Source organism: Lepus europaeus, chromosome 16, assembly GCF_033115175.1.
Source record: "Lepus europaeus isolate LE1 chromosome 16, mLepTim1.pri, whole genome shotgun sequence".
In the NCBI taxonomy this organism is placed as follows: Eukaryota; Metazoa; Chordata; class Mammalia; order Lagomorpha; family Leporidae; genus Lepus; species Lepus europaeus.
Window position 1 is genome coordinate 58751346 of NC_084842.1, and position 25798 is coordinate 58777143.

The 25798-nt window shown below is 42.3% G+C and overlaps 2 protein-coding genes across 4 annotated transcripts in view; one reads left to right on the forward strand and one right to left on the reverse strand.

Moving 5' to 3' along the window:
• The window catches only part of UGDH (UDP-glucose 6-dehydrogenase), a 28371-nt gene extending 25100 nt beyond the window's left edge, over positions 1-3271 (forward strand). For both annotated transcript variants that reach the window (XM_062213408.1, XM_062213409.1), the window contains exon 12: positions 2153-3271. In XM_062213408.1, the coding sequence (XP_062069392.1) occupies positions 2153-2263 (111 nt within the window). In that variant the 3' untranslated portion in view covers positions 2264-3271. The remainder of the gene's footprint in view (positions 1-2152) is intronic.
• Positions 3272-3468: 197 nt separating this feature from the next.
• LIAS (lipoic acid synthetase) lies at positions 3469-25709 on the reverse strand. Of its 2 annotated transcripts, XM_062213410.1 has the most exons (11): positions 25589-25709; positions 24038-24210; positions 23099-23192; positions 21349-21429; positions 19867-20023; positions 19723-19780; positions 17882-18010; positions 14567-14712; positions 11474-11544; positions 10621-10732; positions 3469-7233 (listed from the first exon to the last, which is right to left on the reverse strand). In XM_062213410.1, exons 1-11 carry the CDS (start codon positions 25631-25633, stop codon positions 7175-7177), a joined length of 1125 nt encoding a protein of 374 aa, XP_062069394.1. In that variant the 5' UTR covers positions 25634-25709; the 3' UTR covers positions 3469-7174. The 2 variants fall into 2 exon arrangements, with proteins under 2 accessions (XP_062069394.1, XP_062069395.1); XM_062213411.1 differs by lacking the exons at positions 3469-7233; positions 10621-10732; positions 11474-11544; ... (3 more) ...; positions 19867-20023; positions 23099-23192 and having other exon boundaries at positions 21345-21429.
• Between the last annotated feature and the right edge of the window lie 89 nt (positions 25710-25798).

Sequence of the window (25798 nt, forward strand, 5' to 3'; positions counted from 1 at the left end):
TCTGCCTGTGCTGTGAGAGGCCTGATGTGGAGTAAGGGAGCTCAGGGCTACTGGCCCTCTTCTCCAAACTGGTCAGCCATGGGACGTTTGGAAAGCTGGGCAGAAACCCCTGCCCAGGACCACCTGTTTGCACGATACATCTACTTCAGTTCTGCTAAAGGAGTCCCCAGGGTGTTACAGAGGGGCAACTTTCCATTTGCTCAGGGCAGTGTGTACATGGTGGGGGAGGCTGGGGAGGCTGGATGGATTAGAGGATAAAGAACTAGGCCTGGAGGTGGGTGGGGCGAGCAGAGGCGTCGTGGAGAGCTGGCCGTGCGCCTCCTTTGCACCAGCTGTCTTGAGGAGGTACCAGTGAGGCCTCCGCTGCTAGTCAGACCTCTCACCAACGTGCTGAGGGTCCTCCGTATTTACAGTTCAGTGCCCATTTCTCGATCCTGAGAGATGTACTTGCAGCGAGAACTCGGTTGCATCCTTGTCTGTCAACCCTCCCACCAAGGACCCTGGCGACTCTTCTGTCCCACCCCTTCCTCGTAGCAGCATGACTGTTTTTCCCAGTCACAACTTCAACTCAGCAATGTTATGTTTTTTAAAAAGATGTATTTATTTATTTGAAAGTCAGAGTCACAGAGAGAGGAAGAGACAGAGAGATCTTCCATCCGCTGGTTCACTCCCCATAAGGCTGTAAGTGGCCAGTGCTGGGCCAGGCCAAAGCCAACAGCCAGGAGCTTCTTCCAGGTCTCCCACATGAGTGCAGAGGCCCAAGGACTTGGGCCATCTTGTACTGCTTTCCCAGGCCATTACTGGGGAGCTGGATCGGAAGTGAAGCAGCCAGGACTCGAACTGGTCCTCGTATGGGATGCCGGCACCGCAGGTGGCAGCTTCACCTGCTATGCCACAGTGCCGGCCCCAGGAATGTTATTTTTGAAAGGTTATTTGGGAAGCATAGACACATTTTCTCCCATTCCTGTTTTACTCGTCTAAGGGAAAAGATACACATTTTTTAGTCACTTAATAAGACAGAAGCCTTTTCTTTGAGGTATGAGTCAGAATTAAATATTAATTTTTAATTCAAAAGCCATATGAAAATTCAGTAGTATATTTATCTCTGCTGTAGAGGGGAGTTAAAGAAATCATGTCTTTAATGATAATATTGATGGTTTTTTAACAATGAAAGATGTGCAAAATAAAAACTATCATGTATCGGCTGGCGCCGTGGCTCAACAAGCTAATCCTCCGCCTTGCGGCGCCGGCACACCGGGTTCTAGTCCCGGTCGGGGCGCCAGATTCTGTCCCGGTTGCCCCTCTTCCAGGCCAGCTCTCTGCTGTGGCCAGGGAGTGCAGTGGAGGATGGCCCAAGTGCTCGGGCCCTGCACCCCATGGGAGACCAGGAGAAGCACCTGGCTCCTGCCATCGGATCAGCGCGGTGCGCCGGCTGCAGCCCGCTGGCCACGGCAGCCACTGGAGGGTGAACCAACGGCAAAGGAAAACCTTTCTCTCTGTCTCTCTCTCTCTCACTGTGCACTCTGCCTGTCCAAAAAAAAAAAAAAAAAAAAAACCAAACTATCATGTATTAAAAGCTGACTTGTTATATGATAAGCACTTAACTTAATCTTTACCACTGCCCCTTGAGGTAGGTGGCAGTAACACCACATGACAAAGGACCTAGACAGTTTCAGTCACATAGCAAGTGTCTGTCAGGATTCTGATTGGGGCTGTTCAGACTGAAGCCTAAACCCTTAGAAACTATGCTATTATAGCTTCTGCTAGTTTTATAGTGTAAAGGCAATGGAAACAAGAATGGAGTTTGAGAGGGAATCTGAACTAACTGGAATCTGTCTGTTGTTCTCACGATTGCTACTAAGCCAGAGTGACACAGGATTCTTGACTGGTATTTAAGGGGTCTGGTGTGGGAATGGCAGGTTTGAGTGTGACTAGATCCGAGTATGAAAAGTGGAAGGTATGCTGATGCTAGAAACAAAAAGTAGAATCCAGAGGTCTCTCACAGCAACTCAGACAACTTGAGAAACTTTTTCTCCTTTTAAAAAGAAAAATAATGTTTTCCCTCTATTACACTATATTATATAGATCTTAGATTTATGTATTATAATTATTAATTTTCTCATTTTAAAACCTGTTTTTCTCCCCCCTTCAGATTGAAACAATTGGCAAAAAGGTGTCTTCAAAGAGAATTCCATATGCTCCTTCTGGTGAAATTCCAAAGTTCAGTCTTCAGGATCCACCTAACAAGAAACCTAAAGTCTAGACATTGCCATTTTTGTTGTTGTTTTGTTTTGGTACTGCAGGATAGCAAATATCTATCTGATATTAAATGGCAAATGAACCTAGTGTTTTTAAGGAAACAAAATTATTTTTTTAATCATCAAATTTATACCAGCTATATGGATATTAGCATATCTGATAATGATGAATTTAGGATATTTTTTACATATTTTTATATTATTAGCTCAGATATTGGATGAGTGGTAAACAATCATGTTGGTTTTAATGGTGTCAATTTTGTAAAATACAAACGTGATACTTTTTCCTTTGCAAATCCATCGACAGCACTTTAGGATCACACTGTACGGGGAAAGGCACTCTGTATTTTGAAGCCATGAAATTACTGTGCTGAACAGCCTCTGCAGTGTAGTATGCTCTGGTTACAGTCCCTCTGTTTTCATGAGATCATGTCGTGGACTTTAAGCCCCAAAACCATCGCAGATCAATTCCAGTTACTCTTTAACGTGAAAGGTGTTCTCTCTCTTTTGTAACGTGAAGAGAACATCCATAGCATTGTCTGTTTCTCTCCCCTTTGTTTCTCATTTTCCTCAGTCATCACTATATTTGTAGTGCAAAAGCCAAAAACATTTGTTACCTAGGTTTTGCATTTTTTATTTCTATTTGTAGTTAGGATTTCTTCCTTTTCTTTAGAAAACCAATATGATCTCAACATAAGCTTAAAGTAGATTTTATAAATTACATATAACATCATTCTAAAATAAGAAATTTTGTATTTCTGTCTGCTTTTTTCTTATGTCTTGTTGACTTCTGTATTTGTATTTGTAGTGATGGTTTTTGCTTGTGTTTGATCACTGCTGAAATATGTCAGATGTCCATTTTATGCTTGTGCTCTGCTGAGCATACAATCTGGGTTTAACAGAGGCAGGTCTCGTTCTTTAGGAACTGTTGCTGTCCAGTAAGAGATGAGCATAAAGATGAGACAGAGACACCTGTATAATTAACACATAAATAAAATATTCTGCACCAATGACTCTGTAGGTGTAATCTTTGTCATGGTACAAGTAACTAGTGAGTCATGGCAGTCTGACATTAGGTGGGGAAGAAGTGATGCCACTTATTAGAGAAAGGGGTATTACGCCATTACTTCAAATGCTTTTTTTTTAAGCTTATTCATTTATTTGAAGGGCAGAGCAACAGAGAGATTTTCCATCCACTGGCTCACTAGATTTTCACTGCTATTATTGACAATTTCTCCATCATGGTAAAGATATAAGGTTTCATTTCAAAAGGATTTAAGTTTTAACGTTCAGTCCATTGGGGCTGGCACTGTGGCGTAGTGGGTAAAGCCGATGCCTGCAGTGCTGGCATCCCATATGGGTGCCAGTTCAAGTCCTGGCTGCTCCACTTCCAATCCAGCTCTCTGCTATGGCCTGGGAAAGCAACAGAAGACGGCCCAAGTCTTTGGGCCCCTGCACCCACAAGGAAGACCCAGAAGAAGCTCCTGGCTCCTGGCTTCAGATCAGCACAAATCCAACCGTTGCGGCCATCTGTGGAGTGAACCAGCGGATGGAAGACCTCTCTCTCTCTCTGCCTGTCCTTCTTTATCTGTGTAACTCTGCCTTTCAAATAAATAAATCTTAAAAAGAAAAAAAAGTTTAGTTTATTGTTATATTGTGTGTATGTGTATACACACACACACAACTATAGTTCCCATCCAGATAGGGCAAAAATTATGAAGGTTGTACAAGAGTGATTAGATTTTTAGAAACACAGAAGTAGGTGATATATTTTATTTATTAATACTAACCTTAGAAAACAGCTAGATGTTAGTTTTCCTAAGACTAAAGACCAAGCCTGCATGATGGCAAAACACATAGGTGTGAAGTGAAAATTACATGTTAACTTGTTCTCTTCCAAGAATTTTCTTTTCTTTTGTTGTTAAAGATTTATTTGAAAGTTAACAAAGACCAAGGGAGAAGAAGAGACAAAGAAACAGATCTTCCATCCACTGGTTCGCTCCCCAGATGGTTCGCTCTGCAATGGCCAGAGCTGTGCCAATCCAAAGCCAGGAGCCAGGAGTTTCTTCTGGGTCTCCTAAAGACTTGGACTATCTTCTGCTGCTTTCCCAGGCGCATTAGCATCCATATGGGGTGCTGGTATTGAAAGCGGTGGCTTTACCCACTACTCCACAGTGCCGGCCCTGCTACCAATGGTTTTCAAACTATGACCTAAATATCTCTACAGAGGTGTTCCAGGGATCATGCAAATGATTGGTTTATGTATATATAAATATATAGATATATTTAAGTACACACACATATACATAGACACACACACACATATACATAGAGTATACATGTAAAACCATCTACAAAGCTGCATATTATGTTACATAAAATAAGCCAGACACAGAAGGAAAACTGCCACACGTTCTCTCTCAGATGTGGAAGCTATAACAGCTGGTCTCAAAAAAGAGTAGAATAGTACTAGTGTCTGGGAAGGGCAGGTGAGCAGGAAGACAGGGCACAGTTGGATAATAGGTCCCAAAACACAGGGAGGTAGGAGGAATAAAGCCTAGTGTCTCATAACACAGGGTGACTGTAGTTCACAGTACCTGTTGGACATTTTAGGAAGAAGTAGACGACAGGAGCTCAAAGGCTCTAGATAAAAATTATAAGGAGATGGAAATGCTAATTATCCCAGTTTGATCAGTGCACACCATATAAATGTATTGAAATATCACATTGTACTCCATAAATATGTACTCATGAAAGAGAAAATAGTAATGAAAACAGAAAATAACTAGTCATGAAAAAAAAAACAAGCAGAGTTCTTGGTGATTATGGCATTTATATCCTCTCCCTCTGAGGACCCCATTACATTAGATCACAGGGAGGGGAAAGACAGGATGCAATAAAACTAAGAGACTGGGAGGGGCCATGACTGGTCAAGACAGATTTCAAGAAATTTCTGGCCCCACCCAGCATAACAGCAGAGGCTCCACCTCAAAGGAGGTGGAAGAGAAACCAGGTCCTCACTGTAGGTCTTCCGCTTGAATAATCTCATCCCACCTAGAGGTGGACTGCAGGGCAGCCTTGCGTTTACCCATGCCAGTCTGTCTCTTCGCCTGAGAGTTTACAATAAGGCAGGGTAGGGGTGTTTTTCTCTAAAGAACTTAAGTCAACTGCTTGGAGAAAACAAGGGCAAGGAATGTTACGGCTCTGTACCCTATTTTTTAAAAAAATTATGTGCCTTTATAACTTTCATTTTTTAAAACCAAATGCCGTTTGTGCTACACAAGAAAAAGATCACACACACACTGAAGTATATTACATACCAAATTTTAATACATTGGATACCACTGATGTTTTAACTTGCACTGTCCAATGCAAGTTAAATGCCCTATCTGTGCATTTAAACATCTCTGACCTGTCCTTTTAAAAGTCAAGTCTGTCTATCCTTGGGCAGCTGTGCGAGGGAGGACGCTGTCCAGCAGATGCTCACCACACTTGGGGGGCCAGCGAGACCAGACACTTGCTCATACACGTTCCAGTCAGGATATAATGGTCAGTTATGCAGTAATGGGCGAATGAGTAACAAGTCTGTATGTCATTATTTGTGACTCCACTTCAAAAACCAACATCCCCTGCTGTTCATAGCTTCATTTTATGATTCACTACTTTTATATACAGAATAAATAAAAATTATAAATCCGCAATGTTAACATACATTTGTGCTAATAAAATGTCATTTAAATATTTCATACTGGAGTTTTATCATTTCATTTGACAAAGTGAATCTCCTGCTAAAAATATTTCATTACTATCAGCCTACACTCTGAAAAGGCCTAACTGTGAGGAAGCGTTGAGATTATGTTATACAGCCAGAGTCCGGAAAGCAAGCCAGTTTTTCCTGTGGAGTAAGTTTTTAGGTCTCTGTAGTGTTTAAAGTTGATGGGGTTAAAATCATGCAGTAAAATTTATTAGGATCTATAAGGAAAGCAATTAAATCCTTCTCTAGGTTAAATTAAAATGTAACTAATTTCCAAAGCTATATATTACTTTTATAACAAACACTGGTACTTTTATTTAAAAGTTCCCAAAAAAAACCTTGGCCGCCTATATATCTTACAATATAGCAATCTACAATTTTCCTTTGAGAAATGTAGAATGAGCAGAAAAACAGGATTCAGAGTCAGAAGGTAAATTTGAGTATTAATTTGTTGGAAAGAAATGCCTTTTTCAGGTTATTACTATCATAAAATACAATTGCTTCTCCAGAGTAGTTTAGGAAGAAGAGGAATCAATGGGATAGCACATGTGGATTTAGCAAGCTACCAGACAAACAAGGGTTACTATGACTTAGGTTACATTTCTGTGCCTTTGACAAGCTCCCAGTGTCCTGTTTCACACAGGCACTAAATGAGTAGTGTAAAGCTATTTTACAGGGTCTGAAGCAGTCACACCCATGTATAGAATCAACATTCAAAATCCCACGCCTTTTCAAATTATCCCAATGATGTTCTAGGTTCATCCTAAGTGAACTGATCACAGGCTCATCCATGTTGCTCATCGCTGTAACACAGATGAGACTTTGCTTTTACATTTTTCCTAAATGAACTATGATGATGATGCATAAATAAAAGTGGCTTGAAAAATCTGGAAGTTTTTAATGTATTTCTAAATTATTATGCTAACAGCAAAGTCATAAAAATGTTTTATGACTATATCACAGCAAGCAACTGCTTATTGGGACAAAAAAGATGTTCTACACGTCAAATGAACGATCATAATGAAATACACACAGCTTACTGATAGTTTCCTTAAAGCAGAAAGAGCTGGAGTATGTCCACTGAAGGCTAGGCATTCTGGCACCACATTTGGCACCACCTGGAAGCAAATTTTTAAAATTTCCGTGATCCTGAAGGTCTTCTTTAAGGTTTAGAGGGCTTTTGTTTTCTTTTAGCCACTAGATTTTTCAGGAAAAATTCACCTATTTAGGAACAATGGAAACATACTATCAATTAAAAAAAAAAAAAAGACTATTTCAATATTACATTTGTGTTTTCCTTCTAGGGAAGACTTATTTTTACTGGCATTTCTCTTTTCTCAAATAAGTGGTAGGGGCTGGTACTGTGGCACAGCAAGTTGGGCGGCATTTGTAACATCAGTGTCCCATATGTGGGTACCAGTTCGAATCCCAGCTACTTCACTTCCAGTCCAGTTCCCTGCTAATGTGCCTGGGAGGGCAGCAGAGGATGGCTCAAGTGCTTAGGACCCTGCCAACCACAGGAGAGACCAGAAAGGAGCACCTGGCTCCTGGCTTTGGCTTGGTTCAACCCGTCATGGCAGCCATTTGAGGAGTGAACCAGTGGATGCAGGATCTGTCTCTCTGTTCCTCCCTCACCCCTGTAACTCTGCCTTTCAAATAAAGAAATTTTTTTTGAAATAGGAAGGGTAATATTTTTCTAAATTTTCCTAAACTTAAAAGATTATTTCCTAATCATTCTAATATTTTCCTATATCTTTCCTTAACAATAAGTCACTGCTTTTAAAAATTATTTATCGGCCAGCGCCGCGGCTCAGTAGGCTAATCCTCCGCCTTGCGGCGCCGGCACACCGGATTCTAGTCCCGGTCGGGGCACCGATCCTGTCCCGGTTGCCGCTCTTCCAGGCCAGCTCTCTGCTGTGGCCCGGGAGTGCAGTGGAGGATGGCCCAAGTGCTTGGCCCCTGCACCCCATGGGAGACCAGGAGAAGCACCTGGCTCCTGCCATCGGAACAGCGCGGTGCGCTGGCCGCAGCGCGCCTACCGCGGCGGCCATTGGAGGGTGAACCAACGGCAAAAAGGAAGACCTTTCTCTCTGTCTCTCTCTCTCACTATCCACTCTGCCTGTCAAAAAATTAAAAAAAAAAAATTATTTATCACCGTGGCCTCTACCACTATTCTTTCTAGTAACCCAGTATTATAAAGGGCCACCCTCTTCTATCAGTGGCATGCTTCTGCACATCTTTTCCTATTTTATGTGCACTATCGATTCCTCATCACCGACAAAATATTGCTGTTGGCAAAATTCATTTGGGAGAACAACTGTGCAGCGGTATTAGCCAGGACATGATGTTTATAAAACAGGCTTGTCGCAGCTGAGCAGACTCATCTGATGGGATCTCTGTAGCGCATCCCCTCCAGGGAAGCCAGAGCTTTCGCTTCTAATGGGCTTTCTCTCACTGCCTGAGCTGTGCCTGCGCGGGAAGTGAGCTGCTCAGAGGGGCACCGTTACTTTTCAGGCCATTAGGGTTCCATTCGGTCCATCCTGTTCCAGCTCAGTGCTAATTGGCAGATCGCGGCCCAGGAGGCCTGAGTTTATGAGGACTCTAACTTCTCTTTGTCAGCTTCCACATAGGAATAGAACGGTGATGACGATATCCATGCACCATCACCAAGAATGCCCAAGGCTGATAACTCAGCCAAGTCATCCATGCGGCTCCAACACCTCATACCAATCTGGTGGGAGTAAAACCAACATGTAGTCCATCATCAGAGGCTAATGCCCCACATACATGAATCCAATCTTTACTTGGAGTTTAAAAAAAAAAAAAAACAAAACCAGCATTAAAAAGTCCATCATATCCAGCTCTCTGCTATGGCCTGGGAATGCAGTAGAAGATGGCCCAAGTCCTTGGGCCCCTGCACCTGCACGGGAAACGTGGAGGAAGCTCCTGGCTCCTGATTGGCACAGCTCCGGCCGTTGTGGCCAATTGCGGAGTGAACCATCGGATGGAAGACCTCTCCCTCCCTCTCTCTCTCTCTCCTCTCTCTGTGTAATTCTGATTTCAAATAAAATAAATCTTAAAAAAAAAAAAAAAGGCCATCATACACTGCCTAGATAATGTTAGACAGATTTTCCTTAAAAAAAAAAGAGAGAGAGAAAAAACAAAACCATCCACTCTACCAGCTGATATCAGTTTTCTTCTTTATAGGTGTTTTTAACGTGCCAGCAGGACTGTCTAATGACTAAATCACCAGGAATCACTGGTGTTCAAAGACCCCATGCCCTGGCAGTAGATGTGGAATCAAATTCTTGGGCTTTACAACCAGGATAAGTTGTTAGTTCATTTAAATGTCTTAGACTTCCTTATAGTATCACTCTGAATGTTACTAATACTTGAGCATTAATTTGTTCAAATGGAATTCATGCCAAATTTAAACATACCTATGATTCAAATTCCAATATCTAAGGCGATCTTTAAAAGATTATAATGACATACTTTAGACATATCTAAAAATACCTAGCCGCTTATTCCTAACAATCATTTAAGTGTTAAATCTAACTGACAGAGACAATAACATACTTTATTTATTTTTAAGATTATTTATTCATTTGAAAGGCAGAGAGACAGGCAGAAATCTTCCATCTGTTGGTTCACTCCCCAGATTCCTGCAACAGCCAGGGCCAGGCCATGCTAAAGCCAGGAGCCTGGAATCCAATCCAGGTCTCCCACATGGCTTGCAGGGACCCAACTACTTGAGCCATTACCTGCTGCCTTCCAGGGACAGCATTAGCAGAAAAGCTGGGATTAGAAGCAGAGCTGGGACCCAGACCCGGCCCTCTGTGGGCACAGGTCCCCCCAACAGCAGTGCAACTGCGTCCCAAATGTCTGCCCCCGCCAGAAACATTTTCTAAATTAAACTGAGTGTGCTCTTATGACCTGAAGGCCATTATCAAGTGACTTTATAATCCCTTGGAAAATGCTCTTATTTTAATAAGCTAGCTCAAGCAACTGATCAAAATAAGAACTGAAATTCCAAAGGTGAAAAATTACACTGTATCTGGTGAAACCACTAAAAATTTCTATAGGAAAAAATGGTAATATGGATTCTTTTTTTTTGCCTCTAAGGGGAAAAATACAAAGAAATTAATGGTGCAAGCAGCAATGTTATCAAATTCTTTTCAGTGCTTAAACCGATTAGAAATTGGGGAGACTGGAGTTGCAGATGGCATTATTTTCAAACAAATATACATTTTTCAGAGAATCATTATACGCCTGACATGCTTTGTCATTTCTGAATAAACTACAACTGAAATTCACCCAAAATAAAATAATGAACGGATTGTTTCTGCTTCTGCATAGTTGTTGAGTTGTATCAGGAGCAGGAGTTAGTTCTATGAACAGACAAGGTTTAGGAGAAACTTCCCCATAATGTTATAATAGGACCCTAAAGGAGCAAAGCTTCTAGAGATGTCACAAACACCTCCCTCCATGCCCCTCGCATGACAACTGCGGCCACAGAATCCGCCTGAGAGGGCTGGAGGTTTGGGGTAGAACTTAACGTGGAAAGCTAGTGGCCTCAATAAAACCGCCTCCTGTGCTCTAACTTACCTGCTTTATATGAAGAACGCACCAAAGGGCCACTTGCAGTATAATGAAATCCAAGCTCATTTCCTACTTTTTCCCAGTATTTGAACTTTTCAGGAGTAATATATTCTTCAACCTAGATTGAAATGAGTACTTCTGATCAGATGCCAGACTTGCCCTAAATAATTCGGCTTCTATGGAAACCCCATCCCCACCGACTCACAATGCTTTCCACTCCTTCCTGTATGCAGGCCCCTCCCCCTTCTCTGACTCAGTGTCTACTGGTTACTAGTTGGCCTTTCTATCAGAAGGAGCTTACAGGGAATGAGAGGAGAAACCTATCGTGTATTACATTAGCTATTCAAAGGACAGAGGGAGAAAATGAGATTATGTTTTCCCTTCATTGATTAATAGGCATAATCAAGAATTAGTCATGCCCATAGGATTCCTGAGGACAAACCTATCTCACTCATTTGATATTTCCTGCCTAGCATTGTGACTGGCACACAGTCACACTCAACACAAGCTTTCTGAATGAATGCATGAATGTCCACTAGAGAAACAGAAAGACTGGTTTTCTTACTTCACGGCTGGCTCTCACATAACTCTCAGGCAAATCACCGGATCACCAAGCGTGACCGAGTACAATGTTCCAACTTTTTAATGCTTTTTCTATTGGTTCACTTCAATTGTACAATCTGGGGGCCAGCAAAGAAGCACCAGAGTAGCTGCTCTCTGTAGATAATAAAATGGAAACTGGGACTTATAAATATACATGGAACATTATACTAAAAAGCCCCCAGTTTCTGAATACCTGTGGGCAATGAAGATTTAGTTAATATTGCCAAGAAGTATTTATTAATTCGAGATAACGTACCTTAAGGTGACGCTTTGTCGGTTGCATATATTGCCCTAAAGTTAAACAGTCCACATCTGCTTCACGAAGTGCTAGGGGAAAAAAGCACATATTATATTAGCAAGCATTTTTTAAAAGAAGATTTATTTATTTATTTGAGAGACAGAGTTACAGAGAGAGGTCTTCCATCTGCTGGTTCACTTCCCCAAATGGCAATAATAGCCCGAGCTGGGCCAAACATGCTGTATTAGGCTTTTATTCAATATGTAAGATGTGCTGGGGCCAGCGCCACGGCTCAATAAGCTAATCCTCCGTCTGCGGTGCCGGATTCTGTCCCAGTTGCTCCTCTTCCAGTCCAGCTCTCTGCAGTGGCCCGGGAGGGCAGTGGAGGATGGCCCAAGTCCTTGGGCCCTGCACCTGCATGGGAGACCAGGAGAAACACCTGGCTCCTGGCTTTGGATCGGAGTGGTGCGCTGGCTGCAGCACGCCGGCTGCAGTGGCCATTGGGGGTTGAACCAACGGAAAAAGAAGACCTTTCTCTCTGTCTCTCTCTCTCACTGTCCACTCTGCCTGTAAAAAAAAAAAAAAAAAAAAAGATGTGCTGGGGTGGGAGGCATGGGCATGGGATTAGGCCTCTGAAATATCAGAATCTTTAAAAAAAAAAAAAACGATTTATCTATTTATCTGAAAGGCAGAGATACACAGAGAAAGAGAGGGTAAGAAAGAGAGAGGGAGATTTTCCATCTGCTGGTTCACTCTATAATTGGCCACGATGGCAGTGGCTGGGCCAGGCCCAAGCCAAGAGCCAGGAGCTTCTTCTGGGTCTCCCACATGGGTACAGGAGCCCAAGAACTTGGGCCATTCTCTGCTGCTTTCCCAGGCACGTTAGCAGGGAGCTGGATCGGAAGTGAAGCAGCCAGGACTCCAGCCGGTGCCCGTATGAGATGTTAGCACTGCAGGCAGAGGCTTAGCCTTCTACACCACAGCGTCAGCCCTGGAAACTTTCTAATAATGAACTATATGCATTGATAACATAAAAGTTTAATTTAATATTTGAACTTATTACTCTTTGAATCACTAAATACAAGGGTAAAAGTTAGTGGAAAATGAAATTAAAAGATAAATCTGGTGTCAACACTGTGGCATAGCAGGTAAAGCTGCCACCTGCAGTGCCGACATCCCATATGAGCACTGGTTTGAGTCTCAGCTGTACCACTTCGGATCCAGCTCTCTGCTATGGCCTGGGAAAGCAGTAGAAGACGGCCCAAGTCCTTGGGCCCCTGCACCCTAATGGGAGACAGAGAAGACATTCCTGTCTTCTGTCTTCGGATAAGCCAATCTCCTGCCATTGCTGTCATTTGGGGAGTGAACCAGCGGATGGAAGACCTTTCTCTTTCAAATAAATAAAAAATAAGTATAAAAAAAAGATAAATCATAACTAGTACTCAAACAGTACTTTATACTTTGTGTTTCTGTGTGGGTGCAAACTGTTTAAATCTTTACTTAGTATATACTAAATTGATCTTCTGTATATAAAGATAATTGAAAATGAATCTTGATGAAGAATGGGATGGGAGAGGGAGTGGGAGATGGCATGCTTGCAGGTGGGAGAGTGGTTATGGAGGGAAAAAGCCACTATAATCCAAAAGTTGTACTTTGGAAATTTATATTTATTTAATAAAAGTTTTAAAAAAAGATAAATCTACAGTGCTAGCAATTGGCACAATAATTAAGATGTTACTTGGGACATCTGCAGCCCATATTGGAGTGCTAGGTTTGAGCCTGGCTCTATTCCCAATTTCAGCTTCCTGCTCTTGCACCCTCTAGAAGACAGCCAATGATGACTCATGTAGTTGAATCTCTGCCACCCATCTGAGAGACCCAGACTGAGTTCTTGCCTTCTGGCTCCTGGTTCCTGGGCCAGCCTCACCAGTTGTGGATATTTAGGGAGGGAACCAGAGATAAGAGATTGATTTCTGTCTCTTTAACTTTCAAATAAATAAACTAAGAAAGTTTTCAAAGGCATTCATATTTTTTCACAATACGCATTTTCCATTAACTTTTTGTAGACCTTTCATAACTGCAAGTAGGCCAAGGACCCTCCTTTAAAATAAAAACTTTTTACATTTAAAGGGTTAAAAAAGTGCAAGAATCACAAAGCAAATGGACTTGTGGGACTGAGGTTCAGCCAAATCCAAAGCACACCATGTTACATGTCAAGTTCACAAGCAAGTTCTCCTCAGGAGGCCTGGGTTGCTGTTAATTATTTATGCATTGTTAATATCTGGCTCTCAAAAACAGTCGAATGACAACGAGAGAGACGGATGAAACCACGGTCACTGGATGGGGAATCAATAGGATGCACACTGCCTCCATGTGTGACATTCTGTGAAGTTCTAAGAAAACCTACTTCCTTTCCTTTTTATGCTGCTGGTCACTACATACCATGCTTTTAGCACTTGCACAGAGACCATAGAGGAGGGGTCAATTTATCAGGGTCTTCAAAGTGGACTTCCTGCTGTTACTTTAAATCAAGAGTGGGAACCTGTCCTGTCACAGGCTATTTGGATATTTATAACATCATCCACAGACCATACAAAATTATCAACTTAAAATTAGCTTGCTACGGGATGGCACGGCAGCATAGTGGGTAAAGCCACTGCCTACAGTGCCTATATCCCATATAGGTGCCAGTTTGAGTCCCAGCTGCTCTATTTCTGATTCAGCTCCCTCTAATGTGCCTAGAAAATCAGCAGATAGCCTAAATGCTTGGGCCCCTGAACCCCTGTGGGAGACCTGGAAGAAGCTCCTGGCTCCTGCCTCCAGACTGGCTCAGCTCCAGTGGTTGTAGCCATTTGGGGAGTGAACCAGTGGATGGAAGAATTTCCCTGTCTCTCCCTCACCGTAACTCTGCCTTTCAAATAAATACATAAATCTTTTTAAAACAAAAAAATTAGCCTGCTATGGATTTACTGAATTTCCAGCCCTACATGTGGTTGCCTTCGCAGGGCCAGACCAAACGACTCCAAGGGCCTAACAGCTCCTGTGGCCTGGATGTTGCCCCACCCCTGCTTAAATAAATGGGAAAGAGTTTTCGCTTTTCAGTTTCTTTACCTTTCATTGTTGCGTATACTTGCTCATCGTTCTCGCCTAAACCCAACATTATAGACGTTTTAGAAATAACATCAGGCTGAACCTCCTTGGCGTGTTTCAGGACACGTAGCGACTGGTCAAAATTCGCTCGGGGATCCCGAACTTTCCTTGGAAAAGAGCAGGAGTGTTGTCAGCAAGAATGACAAGTTCAACCAAGAACACAGTTATGCAAACGACTGGAGAGAGCAGGAAAGTACATGCCGGACATTATGCCACATCACAGGGTTCAGCAGCAGCATTTGTGCACATACGCCTGACTACTGACTTGGGGGAGAAAACAAGGCCTCGGTGGGCTCCCTAGGTCTGTCAGTTTTTAAGCCCTCACAAGCTTGGGCAGGAGAAAACCGGAAAGGAAAAAAATCATTTTGGGTTTATGTACTTACAAACCAGAATTCCGTGGCTAAAAATTAATGATCGTAAGGGGTAATCAAAAGAGAATGGGAAAAGAGCAGAAGAAAGACAATTTCGACCTTGAACAAAGAAAAAAACTAATCTGAACCCACAGTTCAGAGGGCTGAAACTTTTATGCTCAATTCTTTCCTAAAGACTAAAACTGCCCTCTGCTGGTGAGTACACGACACTGCCTTCTCTTGGGTAATGAAATGCATGATTCTGGAATTTTCACTGGAAAGGATAATGTTTCTTAACTGAGACCAGGGAAATTGGCACCCACTGCTGGTGACATCATGACAAGGTTGGCCCCGGCTCCATGCTGGACTTCAATGAAGGCCAAACCATGGCTTAAATAGCAAGAAAGCCCAAAGGCCCAAAGCTGTTGATGTTAACCTAGCATTCATTTGAATTAGAAAGCAGCTTTATTTTCTGTAATTGATCTGTTTGTTTATTTTAATCAGAGATTAGTTCACAGGGTACAAAAGAAGCACACTTGTGAATTTAAAAATAACCAAAAAACTCAGTGATAGTCCTATTTTAAAGGATTTTTCCTTTGAATTTAAGTTATGCACCTGCATATTTATGACTTCATGGAAATATTGGTTGTTTACTGTAATTTCTTTCAGTTCTGTGATGTAGAATAATGTGTACAATCAAACAAAATCACTGCTAAACAGTTTACTAACATTAAAGAAACAATATTAATCTTGCCTGAAATGTAAAATAATTTTCATTTTTTCTGAAATTTGAATACATTCATCATGTGAAATAGTCTTAATTATACCTACCTACTAAAGTTATTAGGCAATGTAAATAGTGTCCACATTTTAAAAAGGGCTTAGAAGTGCAGGTGAGTGATGCTTCTGCACCATTATTGCACATAGAAGGATACTTCAAAGAGTTTCTGGAAAACGTTATTAAAAGATGTTTTGGCAAAAAATTTTTTGAAATTCATGCATACAGGGTGTCTTCAAAAAGTCCATGAAAAATACATATGACAAAACAATAAGTGATTTCAAATTTTTTTTTTTAAATTTTTTGGAGAGGCAGAGACATAGTAGGAGACAGAGAGCTTCCATCTGCTGGTTCACTTTTCAAATGCCTAGAACAGGAGGCAGGCGCATGAAACTCAATCCGGATCCCCCATGTGGGTGGCAGGGACCCACTACTTGAGCCATCCTAAGGTGCCTGAGAGGATGCACAAGAGCAGGAAGTGCAATCAGGAGTGGAGCCAGGCACCAGGCCCAGGTGCGCTAGTGTGGGATGCATGTGTTTTCTCTGCCAGGCTAAATGCTCACTCTGGCTTTCAAAATCCTTCACACTAAAACAAATTTATCTTTTAATTCCATTTTCCACAGACTTTTTGAGATACCCTCATACTGGCACCAAATATATTTTTAAGGTCTTTTCTTTCAAATTACAGCCAAAGCAATTGCTCCAGGGTAATTTTTCACTCTTCCAAACTCTTCTTTGAAAAAAAAAAATACTGGCATTTGCACCATACTATTTATTCAAAAAGAAAAAAGATGTGTATATGTATATTAAAACACATATTAAAAAAATCCGTATTTAATGGAGTGCACTTTTTTTTAGATTTATTTATTTATTTAAAAGTCAGAGTTACACAGAGAGCGGGAGAAAGAGAGGCCTTCCAAACGCTGGTTCACTCCCCAGTTGGATAAAATGGCCGGAGCTGCACCTATCCAAAGGCAGGAGCCAGAGGCTTCTTCCAGGTCTCCCACATGGGTGCCCAGGCCCAAGAACTTGAGCCATCTTCTACTGCTTTCCCAGGTCATAGCAGAGAGCTGGATCGGAAGTGGAGCAGTCAGGACTCAACTGGCACCCATGTGGGATGCCAGCATTGCAGGCGGCGGCTTTACCCACTATGCCACAGCGCCAGCCCCAGGGAGTGGGCTTTAAGGCATTGTCTGGGGAGGGTCGGCATTGTGGTGTAGTGGATTAAGTAGCTGCCTGAGACGCTGGCACATATGGGTGCCGATTCCTGTCCCAGGTGCTCCACTTCCAATCTACGTCCCTACCAAGTGGCCTGGGAAAGAAAAGGGAGATGGCATGAGTGGTTCAGCCCCTGCCACCCAACTGGGAGACTCCAACGAAGCTCCCTGTTCCTGGCTTCGGCCTGGCCCACCCCTAGCTGTTGTGGCCATTTGGGTAGTGACCCAGCAGATGGAAGATCTCCCCTTTTCTGTCTCTAACTCTGCCTTTCAAATAAATAAATAAATCTTAAAAAAAAGAAAAAAGGAAGACACAGCTTGAGATTTATACATCTCATACTAGAGTGCCTAGGTTCAGCTACCAGTTCTGCTTCTGATTCTAGCTTTCTTTAATGTGCAACCCAGGAGGCAGCATATAATGGCTCAAGTAATTGGGTCCCTATTAACCTACACAGGAGACCCAGATTGAGTTCTAGGCTCCTGGCTTTGGCCTGACCCAGCCCAGCTGTTGCACGTATTTGGGGAGGGATCAGCAGATGAAAGATCTCTCTCTGTGTCTTTCTCTGTCTCTTTACCTTTCAAATAAAAATGTAAATAAATAAATAAAATTTTAAAAAACCATATATAGACACATAGTAACCTGATGATATCTGTTACTCATGTCTTATTGTATATATTTACACATACCCAGAAACATAAACACTAAGATGTGAATAAGTGATATTACGGGGTAGAAGCAGGGGTGGTGTTCACACTTTTCATTGGCTATACTTTCTGATTTTTCTGACATTCATTGGGGTTTGTTTAAAAACAAGAGCTCACTTTGTAAAAGTCAAATGCAACGTTTGCCACTGGAAAAAAAAAATGAGAATGAGAAAAATAGACTCTCCTGACTCTTTAACTTCCCCAATTCCTCTGTACACATAATCACCTCTGTAATTCTGGAACTGTTTCCACGTTATGTGCGTACACATCTAATCCCGACAGAGCAACTTTCTCTATTGCTTTCAGATCTCCTCGGAAATCAGGGGTGAGACACTCCACGAGAATTTTTGGATTCCTAGGAGAGAAAAAGATAAGTATCAAACTGAGGAAAAGAATGGACAGAACTGTTGCTCCAAACAGAAATTATCAACACCCATTCAGGATCAGTTTTAACACTGGGACTTTGCCAAGAAAACACAAAAATGTTCGTGTATGAACCATTATATGAAAACCAAACCAAAACCCCAGAACATCAAATGATATGAACATCATGTTTAAAACACATCTGCATGCAAATAATGATCAGAATAAAACTTGAGATTATCTAGATTTTAAGTCTAATGTATGCTTTTAAAAAGTGATCTTGTTTCAAAAAATTAAGATGAAATATTAAAACATTAAACAAATTTTCAAGTAAATTGGGACATTTAATGTGTAAATGTAAGTATTATTTGTTTCAACTTTAATTTCTTTTACAAGTCATCAAATGGTGCCCTCCTCCCTTTTTAAGTCAAATATTTCACAACTGCTAGTTTAAATAGTTTTAAAACTATTTTTCAGGCTTGCTGAGTCATGGGGCTTTGCTTAAATGAAACACAAGCTAAACATTAATCTTCCTATTCATATTGTGGCTCTCTCTCTTCATTCAAGCAGTATAATGTGAACTAGGTCACAGAGCTCTTCCCTTTGAAGCTAACAGAAATGATTGGGACAGCTGGCAATTTTTGCACAAGCCCAGTGGCAAAGTGTCTGGAGCTGCTGAGAGAGAACTGATAGAGCGGGTAGGCCTCTCATCAACAGAAGAGACGAGAAAGAACATATCATTACACGACTCAGTTTTTTAACTGCAAATTGAGACTCCTTAGCACCTTTTGAAATAAACTGAGTAGGGGCTGGTGCTGTTGTGCAGAGGGTTAAAGCCTCAGCCTGCAATGCTGGCATCCCATATGGGCGCCAGTTCAAGTCTCAGCTGCTCCACTTCTGATCCAGCTCTCTGCTATGGCCTGGGAAAGCAGTAAAAGATGACCCAAGTCCTTGTTCCCCTGCACCACGTGGGAGACCCAGAAGAAGCTCCTGGCTCCTGGCTTCAGATCAGCTCAGCTCTGGTCATTGCAGCCATTTGGGGAGTGAACCAGTGGATGGAAGACCTCTCTCTCTCTCTCTCTGGCTCTATCGCTATCTTTAACTCTGCCTTTCAAATAAATAAAAATAAATAAACTCAGTGGCTACAACAGTTTTTTTAAATGACCTATTAAAACCAGAAATTAAATTGTATTTAGGAATTACCGACAAGCACTGAGCTGTGGGAAGTGAGCGTGGCTCTTTTTCAAAAGCATGGGATTCAAATATAAATACAAATGTGGATTATGGGGAAAACTCCCAAGGCATTTGAATAAGGATAAAATCTATATCAGAACTTTTAAATTTGAATAATGTTGGAGCTTATCTCATTCTAACTATTTTCAGATGAAGAGTTCCTAAAAATCAATGCTAAGAAGACTGCAGTTTTGAACTTCTTAATGGAAATTACTCAAAGTTTAAATTACTACTTAAATGTGAAGTAGGGTTCAGTGGACTAATAGGCATAGCTACGCCTGTGCCACTGAATCGCTAGAAGCTTCTGCAATTGCCCATCTGAGCATACAGACGTGCTTTTTCTGGAGAAGGGAGCAGAGATTACTGGGAGGTTAGGAATCACTGCTTTAAGGTAAAACTTGAGACAAACTGAATTTATATGGGTCCAAAAAGGTCCTCAGCTTACATTGACAAAAGCAAAAAACAAAGTACCTTTCTTTAATGTAAGATACAGTCTTTGCAATGTGGTCTGCTCCCCCATCAGGCATATCTGGAAAAGAAAAGAATCTTCCACTCAAGGCTATTTGACAATTTAGTAAAAGCCAGTTTCCAGGGGAGGCATGATGTCACACTAACCATCGCGATCCACAGATGTCAGGACAACATAATCCAGACCCCACTCTGCAATGGCCTTTGCAGTATTGTAGGGCTCATTGGCATCCAGTGGAGGGGGGTTTCTTGCAGTCTTAACAGAACAAAATCTGCAACCTCTGGTACACGTGTCACCCATCAACTAGAACAGAGATGTTACAGCCAAATAGATCACCTTCATCAAAATAGGGTTGAAAGAATAAAGCAAATCACTAAGAATGCATACAATTGAATACAAATACATGTAGTAAAACTAGAAAGAAAGAGCAAAAATAAACTCAGAGTTAAGAGTAGCATTAAGGGAAGAGGGAAGGGGAGGGGATGAGAAGGGATGTAATTTACGTTTAAAAATGGGATCCTGGGGCGGGTGTTTGGCACAGTGGTGAGGATGCCACTTGGGACACCCACATCGCATATCAGAGTGCCTGGGTTCAGGTCCTGGTTCCACTTCCAAGTCCAGCTCCTGCTAATGTGTACCCTGTGAGGCAGTGGGTATGACTCAAGTACTCAGCTCCCTGCCACATATGTAGGAGACATGGATTGAGTTCTCAGCTCCTAGCTTCAGCCTGGCAGAACCCCGGGTGTTTAGGGAGTGACCCAATGGGCGAGAGAGCTGTCTGTCTGATCTCTCTCAAATAAATAAAAATCAAAAGTAATAAAAATGACATTCTAATACAGTTTGGTGGGTAGACATCGAGGTTGAAAGTACTGCTAAATTCTATTCTCAAACTGGAGGTGAGTATTGTCATAGCTTATAACATACAATAGGTTATAAAGATTCTTTTGCATCTGCTTAATAAATTGGATTTAAAGAGACATAAAATACTCAATTAACCAATGCATGTGCAGGTCTCTGGGAGTTAAGCAGAAGGCACCGTTCTTTCTTATTAAATAGATGGAACAGAAACATAAAATACTAAACAATAAAAACATTTCCAAAATTAATGGGAGAGTTAGCAGAAGGCAGCACATGATCAACTATAAGACAGAGGGAAGAATCAATACCAGATGTATTAAGAGAAGGCTAAGACCTCAACATTTGGTATTATTCTGTCAGATTTTTCTTTTTTAATTAATTAATTTTTTTGAAAGACAAATTACAGACAGAGGAAGAGACAAAGATCCTCCATCCACTGGTTCACTCCCAAATGACCACACTGGCTTGGAGGAAGCCAGGAGTGAGGCACTTCATCTGGCCTCCCACATGGGTGCAGGGGCAGTCCAGAAGTGGAGAAGCCAGGACTTGAACCAGTGCTCATATGGGATGCCAGCACTGCAGGCGTTGGTTTAACCCAAAGTACCACAACACTGGCCCCTCTGTCAGGCTTTTTTCTTCACAGTTTTAACAAACTCTTATGTGATATGTAATCTCCAACCAGAGATTCCTCATGTGTGTTTTTAGAAGAAAGATAGAAAATATTCCCTTCCAGTTTCCAAATGAAAGCTTTGAGTTGAGGCTGGCCTCACCATGATTGTGGCTGTGGCCGTGGCATATTCGCCGCCTCCCCAACATTCTCCAATGTTGGGACAGCGGGCTTCCTCACATACCTGTGGGTGAAAGGGAGCAGAACACAATCAGGTTGGGAATATTCATCAGCTGAACAGAACAGTTAATGATTACACATCTAGAAAAAAATTATTTATTTGAAAAGCAGAGTAACATAGAGAGAACGAGCCAGAGATTTTCTATCCACTGATTCACTCCCCAAATGCCCGCAAAAGCCAGAGCTGAGCCAGACTGAAGCCAGGAGCCTGGAGCTCCATCCAGGCCTATCATGTGGGTGGCAGGAGCCCAACTATTTGAGCCATCATCTGCTCTCTCTGGACCACATCACCTGGTTGGGAAGCTGGGGCTCAAACCAGGTTCTCTGAGATGAGAGGGATGTGGGTGCCCCAAGCAGAGGCCCAACCTGTTGTACCACAACACCAATCCCTTGATTACGGTTTCAACTGCCTGTTGTTGACAACCTATTTTAAAATGCCAAACTGTACTAGGATCCCATCTCAAAATTGAAAACTGTAATGAAAAATATGAAAAGATATGTATTGAGGGGCTGGTGCCGTGGCATAGCAGGTAAAGCTGCTGCCCAAAGTCCCGGCATCCCATAATGGCACTGGTTCGAGTCCTGGCTGCTCTACTTCCAATCCAGCTCTCTGCTATGGCATGGGAAAGCAGTAGAAGATGGCCCAAGTTCTTGGGCCCTGCACCTATGTGGAAGACCCGGAAGAAGCTCCTGGCTCCTGGCTTCAGATTGGCAAAGCTCCAGCTGTTGTAGCCAGTTGGGGAGTGAACCAGCAGATGGAAGACATCTCTCTGCCTCTCCTCTCTGTGTGTAACTCTGACTTTCAAATAAATAAATAAATAAATCTTTAAATCCATAAGCTGTACTTTGGAAATTTATATTCATTAAATAAAAGATAAAAAAAAATAAATAAATCTTTAAGTAAAAAAAAAAAGATATGTATTGAACAGTTAAAGTGGGGAGGTTAATATTTGGGATTGTGGGCCGGCGCCGCGGCTCAATAGGCTAATTCTCCGCCTTGAGGCGCCGGCACACCGGGTTCTAGTCCCGGTCGGGGCACCGATCCTGTCCCGGTTGCCCCTCTTCCAGGCCAGCTCTCTGCTGTGGCCCGGGAGTGCAGTGGAGGATGGCCCAGGTTCTTGGGCCCTGCACCCCATGGGAGACCAGGAGAAGCACCTGGCTCCTGCCATCGGAACATCACGGTGCGCTGGCCGCAGCGCACCTACCGCGGCGGCCATTGGAGGGTGAACCAACGGCAAAAAGGAAGACCTTTCTCTCTGTTTCTCTCTACTGTCCACTCTGCCTGTCAAAAATAAATAAATAAAAATAAAAAAAATAAAATAAAAATATTTGGGATTGTGTTTATGATACATTTTCACTTTAATTTTATACTTTTCCCAACAGACACATACTTAATTTGTAACATAAAACAAACAAACAATTCTTGGTCCCCAAGTTTCAGGGAAGTCTGGTTTTTTTTGTACTATTAAATATAACAAAAAATACAACTACCTTTCATCTCTCTTGCAGGAAAAAATTATTTTAAATGAATTTCCACTACTGGTGGTAATGTTCACTTAACACCTCTTACTCACTTTCCTTGCTGTAATTTATATACTTATTATTTTTAAGATACAAATAAGAATGAACGATATGGCTTTAGTAAAGAGGAAGTTAAAGCTTTGGTAACTTACTGTATGGAGATTTAAATTCCGCAGTGTATTTTTCAGTTTATTGTAATTTTTCCCTATGGGAATCTCTGTCTTTAGCCAGGGAGGCAGTCTTAACCTAAGGGAAGCCAAACAGCATTCTATTAATAAATATGCTGCCGCTTACTCATCATTGAGGTTACTTTGCTCTATTACAATTCCTAGTTAAAACTGCTTTCCATAATCCTGGAGTAACCTACTAATTTTTCTCATAGGAACAAGAACAAAGAATCAAATTTAGGCTTCTTCAAACCATTCTAGAAAATACCCATAACAGGTTTATGTCTCTTTTAAAAAGAGACAAAGAATGGGAAAGATTTTGAATATCTCATTCCCAACGAATATTACCACCAAAAACTACTACACACATTCAGAGTGAGGAGGGATGCCAACTGTGCCTTATTTGCCACGTTCTAGATTTTATGGTGTTTATTTTTAAAAAATCTAAAATTTGGAGTGGGGCTGTGTATCTATAGCTTGCCCTGGACTACCAGTGGAAGTGTTGGCCACAACAGTATGCCCTCTACACAGAATTCCCTCACCATCCTTTTAAATTATGAATTCACAGGTCCCATGTAAACTGGGAGAAGCAACAAGTTAAATCAATATCCAATAACAATTCAAAGTTTATCAAGATCTAATAAATTAGTAGCAAGGTGATAACCTTCACTCTCTCACGAAAGCCGATGCTGGGGAGAAAACAGTGAGGTGGGAGTGCAAGATGGATAGAGCCTAGGAAAGCTGAACGAAAAATGTTACAGGCCACCGAGAAAAGAAAAAGATTCCAGTTGCTAAATTCACACATCTCTTCTATCCAGGTCTTCTATCCAGGTCTTTGATCACTTCTTTCTAAAGATTTTTACTTAAATATAGCTACAAATAACGCACAAAGAAGGAATGGGACATTAAAATGATTTCAGTTACCGTTCTCCTTTCTGGCGTTTTAAGTTTCCTTTGTATTCATCCCAGGTGCTCTTATCTGCAAGATCACCAGAGAGAAAATCTTGAAGGTCTGGTCCATTCTGCAGAAATTCTTTCTTTTTATCTGGCAAAGAACTGAACGTTCTGACTGGGCTGCATAAATATCTCCCAAAAACCTAAAGAAAAAGTCATTAGTGACACTATTTAATGGGTTCTGGAATGTTTTGTTTTAACCTGAAAGGGAAAGTTAAAGAACTGATTCGGGATTGTGTCAAATTATTTAGCAGCTCCAATTGCCCAGGAGATCAGAATCCAAGATTCAAAATGACTCTACAGAGAACCAAACCGCAAGGAAACAGAAATTAATTTTCTTTTGGCATAACTTAAGAAACCTGTGCCTAATACGTCACATTTTTATGTACTTAACAGGTACTACAGGTTTGTCTTTTTTTTTTTTTTTTTAAGATTTTTTTATCTATTTATTTGAGAGGTAGAGTTATAGACAGTGAGAGGGAGAGACACAGAGAGAGAGAGAGGTCTTCTATCCGCTGGTTCACTCCCCAGATGGCCTCAACGGCCAGAGCTGCGCCTGATCCAAAGCCAGGAACCAGGAGCTTCTTCCAGGTCTCCCACGTGGGTGCAGGGGCCCAAGGACTTGGACCATCCTCCACTGCTTTCCCAGGCCACAGCAGAGAGCTGGATCGGAAAGGGAGCAGCCGTGGGCATTTGTTGAGCATCGGAAACCATGGTGATTGGCTTCCAGATGACCCAGTTTTGCACAGGATACCTAACACCCTAAAAAGCACACGAGTCAGTGAATTCCACAGATAGCGCCTGTCATGGTACAGCATTAGTCCGTGCCTGCAGCTTTGGAGGGTTGTTTCCTCTGGGTTCCTAGCAGCTGGAGGGGTGTGTAACACACGGGAAGATCCCAATATCAGCAGCCACTTGGGATGTTCCTTTGTAATGCTCCAACAGAGGGTACAAACCACTCTAAGCAGAAAAAAGCTCTAGGTGCCAGCCCAGAGAGACCCTCAAACCAACCAATACCAGAGAATCTACCTCACAGGATAGTAGGGGGCATTAAAAAAGTTAAGACAGGAAAAATGTTTCCAGTAGTAACGGGTGGGGGCCGACATAGGCATAGGGAGTAAAGTCGCCGCCTGCTGCGTTGGCATCCCCATGGGGCGCTCCCTGGAATCCCCGCTGCACCACTTCCGCTCCAGCTCTCTGCCCCGGCCTGGGAAAGAAGAGGACGGTCCAAGTCCTCCGGCCCCTGCACCCACGTGGGAGACCCGGAAGAAGCTCCTGGCTCCTGACTTCCGACAGGCGCAGCCGCTATTGCAGCAAATTAGGAAGTGAACCAGCAGATGGAAGACCTCTTCTGTGTCTGTCTCCTTCTGTCTCTCTGTAACTCTGCCTTTCAAATAAATAAAATGAATGTTAAAAAAAAAAAAGTGATCGATCAACAAGCATTGGCCTTTATCATTGCGAGCTCTGAGAGGATGGGAGCCCCACACCCCGCACCCGCACCCTATTCGCCCCACCGCTCACCCGGGGCCCCAGGGTGCGGGCGGCGTCCCCGCAGCGTAGAGACATCCCTTTTTTAGTCTTAACAGGATGGAGGGATCACAAAAAACACAGACAGGACAGGTCGATACTCCGTCGCTCGGCTTATGACGAAACACTTGAGCCAGAGCAACTTGAGCTGCTCCGCGATTGGCTGCTTTAGTTGTCGGTGGCGTCGCGCATTCATGACGCAAT